The 7,514-nt window shown below is 37.3% G+C and overlaps 1 protein-coding gene across 2 annotated transcripts; it reads right to left on the minus strand.

Annotated features, from left to right (window-relative positions):
• On the minus strand, positions 1 to 1,992 carry LOC145214669 (uncharacterized). Of its 2 annotated transcripts, XM_080083257.1 has the most exons (4): positions 1,725 to 1,992; positions 1,562 to 1,663; positions 1,268 to 1,409; positions 1 to 102 (listed from the first exon to the last, which is right to left on the minus strand). In XM_080083257.1, the coding sequence occupies exons 1-3, from the start codon at positions 1,835 to 1,837 to the stop codon at positions 1,271 to 1,273; spliced, it is 354 nt and encodes a 117-aa protein (XP_079939383.1). In that variant the 5' UTR covers positions 1,838 to 1,992; the 3' UTR covers positions 1 to 102; positions 1,268 to 1,270. The 2 variants fall into 2 exon arrangements, with proteins under 2 accessions (XP_079939383.1, XP_079939375.1); XM_080083249.1 differs by lacking the exon at positions 1 to 102 and having other exon boundaries at positions 1,044 to 1,409.
• Between the last annotated feature and the right edge of the window lie 5,522 nt (positions 1,993 to 7,514).

Consider the following 7,514-nt stretch of genomic DNA (forward strand, 5'->3'; position numbering starts at 1 on the left):
GCAAGTATAGCCGTTTTAAAAATTTCACGTTTCGGGGGGCTGTGGGTGAACCAACGGATCAAATGGGGTCAAAATTCACATGGACCGTCTTTAGACCAATATCTGTAATGTGTGTAAATTTGAAAAATTTTGAACCATTCTTTCTTGACCAAAACGTGGGAACAAATCCGCATTAAAAATTTCACGTTTTGGGGGGTTGTGGGTGAACCGAGGGATTAAAAAGTTGTGGGTGAACCGAGGGAAAAAAATATAGACAAAAACAATATGTGTCCCCTTCAGGGAAGGGGACCCATAACAAGTATGAAAGTTCTAAATCTAGATCATGTACTTTTTGAAGCACACTTTCTTCACCAAATGCTTGGCACAAACCAGCATTAGACCGAAAAAATATAAGGACAAAAACAACATGTATTCCCTTCAGGAAAGGGGCAGTGCATTGATAAGAGAATGTTTGTTGAAGTGCATGTTACATAAACTTAGGTGGCAGTGTTAACAGGTGCCAGATTGGAAAGAATGGCCTGCGCGGAGGATTTATCCTCCGCGCAATATTTTGGATTTCCCCTAGTAATCCGTGCAAATTTAGGCTTTTTACGTGTAATCCGCGCAACTTAGCACAGCTTTCGTAGGTAACTAAAATAAACTTTCTTTAAAATTTTATGTTTTTGTTGCACAATGAAGTTCTATGTCGCCACAAGCCTTATTTCGCGAACAATCCACGTAAATCAGTCAAGCACATCAAAACTTATCGATCGTCACGCTTGAAATAACATTTCTATTTCGCTAACGTAGTCGTTAAAAGTATATTTATATGTTTTTTAGGACGTAGTTTGGCTACTAAAGTGACTGTCGGCTGGCCAAGTTGCATCAAATAATGTTTTCTGCATGACAAATATTTAAAAACAGTTAAGAGCAGTTTGGCAATCATAAACTATCCCGATGAAACAAATCAGCAGAATGTTTGAATCGTTATGAAAATGAAAAATTGTTGAATCTAGCAGAACAGCTGCGTTCGCAATAGAGCAAAACTGAAGATTCGTCGTGTTTATTACTTTATTTAGTTGTTCTTTTTGTCGACTGGATAGTCTTGTAGGCGTTACATACAAATTGCGTTAATCGTTAAATCCACCTGTCAATCAAAAGTCCATCAATGCGCGCAGAAAATTGTAATTCCGCGCAAAAATCCGCGCAATTATTTTGACGAAAAAAATATCCTCCGCGCAAAAATAAAACTTTCCAATCTGGAACAGGTGGAGACTGCTGATTTTACCTATTATCCTCGGCTAGGTTTGTGGTCTTTAAGAACCTCAGCAGCAGACTTTTTGGGTTCAACTTTAAATATGCTGTAAATTATTGAAGGCAACTGTGGCAGTTTTTGCACCAACTCTCCTAATGTGGTCACCTTTGTATTCCTGAAAAAAAAAACTCTTGATCTTTAGCTAATGATATCTATAATTCACAGTGTACTGCCAGCAGTTTATTTTTCTGGTTTTAATTTGTAAAATTCCCTTGAAAAAAGTTAAACAAAAATTATGTCAACAATTGTTTCCCAACTCAAACATACTTGTGGAATTTTGAATTCAATTGAATTTGTTGCCAAATAAATATGCTGGTGGAAAATCCTGCAAAAATCAGTTTTCCAAAATGTCTTCCAAAAAAACCAGGTCTGAAAAAATATTGTCAACAGGAATTGGGAATGGCCTTAATGGTCAAAACACCAATCTTACTTAGGCAGTGATGCTCCCGAGGTAGACTCAGATAAGGGTTTATTTGTTTTTGTTCTACAACACTGCAAGGACAAACTTTTAGAAAAAGAAGGTAACTTCCATATTAATTTCATAATGCAAAGTGACTCCTACAACTGTTCTTCCGACGGAATGAAGTGGGGCATGTCTAAAAGACGGGAATACGGGACGACGGAAATACGGAAATCGAGGTCTAAAAGACGGGAGAGACGGGGTTACGGGAGAGACGGGAAAAGTGCCAAACTAAAAGACGGGAGGGGCGGGACTACGGAAAATCGCATTTTCAAGTAGAATGAAAGACGGGACTGGGTGAAAGTTCACAGACCGTGCTTATAGCGTTAGACGGGACTACGGAAAAGCGTTTGTTAGACATGACTAAAAGACGGGACTGGGTGAAAGTTCACACGCAGTTCTTTTTGCGTTAGACGGGACCACGGAAAAGCGTTTGTTAGACATGACTAAAAGACGGGACTGGGTGAAAGTTCACAGACCGTGCTAAAAGCGTTAGACGGGACTACGGAAAAGCGTTTGTTAGACATGACTAAAAGACGGGACTGGGTGAAAGTTCACAAGCAGTTCTTATAGCGTTGGGCGGGGCTACGGAATTGCGTTTGTTAGACATGATTAAAAGACGAGACTGGGTGAAAGTTCACACGCAGTTCTTATAGCGTTAGACGGGACTACGGAAAAGCGTTTGTTAGACATGACTGGGTGAAAGTTCACACGCAGTTCGTATAGCGTTAGACGGGACTACGGAAAAGCGTTTGTTAAAAATGACTAAAAGACGGGGCTGGATGTAAATTCACATATAAGGTACCTGAAGGTATATAGGCCCGGAAGGTAATAAGGCCCACTGCTAATATTTTTTTATGTGCCAGAAAAAATGCTTCCGTTTTGATGTAATTTTAAAATATATATGTACTTAAAATGATTTACAAAGTTTTGGACCTGCAAGTTATATGTAATTGTTATCATGACCAATCCAAATTAAGAAGAGTTTATTTTCAACTTTTTATTATTTTTTGTTAAAATTGGTAGCAAAAATGAAAAAGTTGTGTTGTCGAAATGAAAACTTATTAAGATATATTAGTAATGGGGTCATTTTAGTTTAATTGGAGCATTATCCGATCTGGAAAAAAGAATTACTTCAAATAAATTTTATTACGGTTTTGTTTGTCAGCCATTGCTTGCAATAAGGCCCAACGATAGTTTGTCATTTTCTCAAGTGTCTTTTATACTAAAGGCGACTGATATGCACAAAATTTGCTTTTTTGCTTTCTTAGGGAGATAAAAAGTCCGAATAAGATGTTTGTGGAAGTAATCTTTCATTTAGTATTTTTGGTTATCAAATGTCAAGGGGTCATTTATTCTTTTTTTAGTACCTTCAGATTAACAGTTATATGTCTTAGTTAACAGTATATGTGTAATATGAGTTAATAACGTTGCTTGTTTGAACTTTTATTTGACTGAAGCAAAGTATAATTGAGTCTGATTGGTTTCTAGACTATTTTTAAAAACATGAAAATGTTGGGCTTTATTAACAGCATAGGTTTGTATTAAGGCCCAATTTCTAATTTTTTTAACCTGTTATTCTACAAAAACAAAACTTGCAAACGTCCTCAAAATCTAATGGATGTTTAATACCAACCTCTGCATCAATCATGCCGAATTTGGCCTGGAACGGTTAAATGGTTTTTTAGTTATACGCAATAGTTTTTTAATGGGCCTTGTTAGCTGCAGGTACCTTAGTTCTTGTAGCGTTAGTGCGCGAAAAAGGCACCACTGGTTTGATTGATCGACGTGTCCATATCAAACAATTTGTTGCTTCCTATATCTATGGGTGGCCTCAAATGTGGGAGTCTAATTTCTTGTCAAATAATGGCCGAGGAATGTGCTCTTAACAAAGTAGCCTACAGACTCTTATGCTTGCAATACGCGATCACTATCCGAAGTTTCGGTTGGCCGAAACAGTTCTACCGCAAAAGGTTTCGGCCCGAACTTTTTTAGATGGGTTCGGTCCATCACTAGTTGTAAACGAGGCAAAAGAGAAAGAAGCACGAAACAAACCCAAAAAGTATTCAATTTTTATTTCTGCGTTAGACGGAACACGTTTTTTTGGTCAGGTAAGCAGGTGTTGCAAAATATCTGTTTCTCTCGAGTTTTACCTTCTTGGCAATGCCCTTCCTCGTATTTGGACCACAGGTTGTGTTGGTCGTTTGTTTCAAAAAGGTCCGAAAAGCATTCATTCGAGAGCGGAAATATTGGGCAATTACAACTTTTCCACATTCTCAACTGGTCATAAACGTTTATCTTTAGACGTTTTATTATAACGTTTTTAACAGTCGCATCGCTGGCAATAAATCTAAGCCAGTTACGAGCTTTTATGTCACAGTTTTGGCGAGGGGAATGTTGTTTATTATGAAAAAACAGTTTAGAAAACTCTCTTAACATACAGTCGGGCTATTCCTGTTTGCGTAAGACGGTACTGCTCATGTTTTTAGGCTACATTAGCTCTGCAAAATTTAGTTAAAGTTTTGGATTCATTCGTTAGTTGAACTTGATGTTTCGTCCGTCATATTTTCAAGCGTATATATGGGAGGCAAATTTAGTTTCTGACTTAAACTTTTGCTGGCATTTGTTGTCGCTGTCCGGCCATCAATCTGCAGTTGTGTTTTTATCAAGTCTTCTTTCAGGGACCGGTCAAAGTAACCACGAAAAGATAAGGAACATGTGCTGCTAAGAATTTAAGAGCAATCCTCATAATCATCCAGTTCCCTCTAACGCTGTAGGAACTATATGTGAACTTTCACCCAGTCCCGTCTTTTAGTCATGTCTAACAAACGCTTTTCCGTAGCCCCGTCTAACGCAAAAAGAACTGCGTGTGAACTTTCACCCAGTCCCGTCTTTTAGTCATGTCTAACAAACGCTTTTCCGTAGTCCCGTCTAACGCAAAAAGAACTGCGTGTGAACTTTCACCCAGTCCCGTCTTTTAGTCATGTCTAACAAACGCTTTTCCGTAGTCCCGTCTAACGCAAAAAGAACTGCGTGTGAACTTTCACCCAGTCCCGTCTTTTAGTCATGTCTAACAAACGCTTTTCCATAGTCCCGTCTAACGCTATAAGCACGGTCTGTGAACTTTCACCCAGTCCCGTCTTTCATTCTACATGAATATGCGATTTTCCGTAGTCCCGCCTCTCCCGTCTTTTAGTTTGGCACTTTTCCCGTCTCTCCCGTCTTTTAGACCTCGATTTCCGTATTTCCGTATTTCCGTCGTCCCGTATTCCCGTCTTTTAGACATGTCCAATGAAGTGCACGGTACATCGATGCACCAAGTCTCATTTTGGCGAAACATTTACACCACAACACAAAAGTTTACCACAATATTTTAGGTGTCATGACAAATTGTTAAACACAGTTCGAGCATAGAATGGGGTTGTTCGTCCACTAGATGCCGCCCAAAAGGGCCCACAGAAAAATTTGGGTAGAGGTAGAGCTACTAACACCATACGTTTCGCCTGATCCAAAAGTGCTTAATTTTCAAAACGGTATATCTCAAAAAATGGGAACGGTTAGGGCTATGAGGTTGGGGTAAGGTATTAGCACTTAAAATTCAATAAAACTAACCAAAAAAAAATTAGTTACTAATGTAAAAGTTTTATGTAAATATTTCCCAACCCAACCCATTTATAGCCGCTAAATAAATAATTCAGCTCTTTACGCCACCTATCGAAAATTAAGCACTTTTGGATCAGGCGAAACGTATGGTGTTAGTAGCTCTACCAAAAATTTGAACACAACTCTTTTTGGTTGCGCACATTGATCTCTATAATACGGTGGCCCACAAGTGCAATTCAACAACTTTTTGGCAGACATTTATTTTTCAGTGCAAACATTTATTTTTCAGTGCAAACATTTATTTTTCGATGCAAACATTTTATTTTCAGTGCAAACATTTATTTTTCGATGCAAACATTTTTTTTCAATGCAAACGTTTATTTTTCGATGCAAACATTTTTTTTAGTGCAAACATTTATTTTTTGGTGCAAACATTTATTTTTCAGTGCAAACATTTTTTTTTTGGTGCAAACATTTTTTTTTCAGTGCAAACGTTTATTTTTCGATGCAAACATTTATTTTTCAGCGTAAACATTTATTTTTCGATGCAAACATTTATTTTTTAGTGCAAGCATTTATTTTTCGATGCGAACATTTTTTTTAGTGCAAACATTTTTTTCAGTGCAAACATTTATTTTTTGGTGCAAACATTTATTTTTCAGTGCAAAAAATGTTTTTAGTGCACATTTTTTCTTACCAAGTACCGTACCAGGTCCTAAGGGGTTACTTATTTGAGGTTGGGGTAAGGTATTAGCACTTAAAATTCAATAAAACTAACCAAAAAAAAATTAGTTACTAATGTAAAAGTTTTATGTAAATATTTCCCAACCCAACCCATTTATAGCCGCTAAATAAATAATTCAGCTCTTTACGCCACCTATCGAAATTAAGCACTTTTGGATCAGGCGAAACGTATGGTGTTAGTAGCTCTACCAAAAATTTGAACACAACTCTTTTTGGTTGCGCACATTGATCTCTATAATACGGTGGCCCACAAGTGCAATTCAACAACTTTTTGGCAGACATTTATTTTTCAGTGCAAACATTTATTTTTCAGTGCAAACGTTTATTTTTCGATGCAAACATTTATTTTTCAGCGTAAACATTTATTTTTCGATGCAAACATTTATTTTTTAGTGCAAGCATTTATTTTTCGATGCGAACATTTTTTTTAGTGCAAACATTTTTTTCAGTGCAAACATTTATTTTTTGGTGCAAACATTTATTTTTCAGTGCAAAAAATGTTTTTAGTGCACATTTTTTCTTAGGAAACTTTTTTGGTGTTCCATTATATAATGATTATAGGGTGTGTCAAAATTTGTAAAATTGTGGAAACGTGATAAACCCGTTCTTACACAGGCAATTGGTTGTAAACCTTTGCCACTAAACAATTCAGTACTTTCTATAGTTAGTAAAAATTATAATAACAAGTATGTTGTGGATTTAAAGTTAAGATGAATTGTTTGTTTGCACCACATTTACATTCTGTCTGTAGCCTACTCTCTGTACAGCGTGCCAAAGACCAAAACGCTGCAGTTGTGTTTGTCTTAGCTGCACTGCAGGACATGTAAAATGTTGTGTTGTTTTACATTAAAGCTTGCTAATAGGCTTCATTGTCAAGCAATATACATCACACTTCCTATTATTGTTTAGTTTAAAATAAAGGTCCAATACTTTAACTTCCCCTTGTGTTAACTTCTCGAAGAAGTTAAATTGTCGGTCACATCGAACTATTTTGCTTTATAATGCCAAAGTGAAGTATTTTGCTCCAAATTGTCAAAGTGACGTAGGTAAACCGACACATATATTTAATTCAAGTTCCGAAAATTCAAATAAAAAAATCGCTTTTATTTGCGCCCTATTATTAAGTAGTCCTTTAGAAACCATTGCTGCATATGGCTATATTGAGCCTTCTTTCTCCAGGTTACGCCTAAACTGTAATCCCGCTTCGCTCGCACAGCCAGCTTAGCCCGCTCCCAATCTGTCCACAGAGCCCTCACTTAGCACGTGTTAATTTTATTAAGCCATTAGTTGACCTTGTTTAGCTCGCTAAGCCCAGACCAAACCCGCTTAAACTTAGCCCCTGTTGAATGAACTATACGTCAGTGATTCTCAACCGGGGCCCTCGGGACCACCCGTGTCGGTTCACTAGAAACA

This window comes from Phallusia mammillata, chromosome 1, assembly GCF_965637545.1.
Source record: "Phallusia mammillata chromosome 1, kaPhaMamm4.hap1.1, whole genome shotgun sequence".
NCBI lineage: Eukaryota > Metazoa > Chordata > Ascidiacea > Phlebobranchia > Ascidiidae > Phallusia > Phallusia mammillata.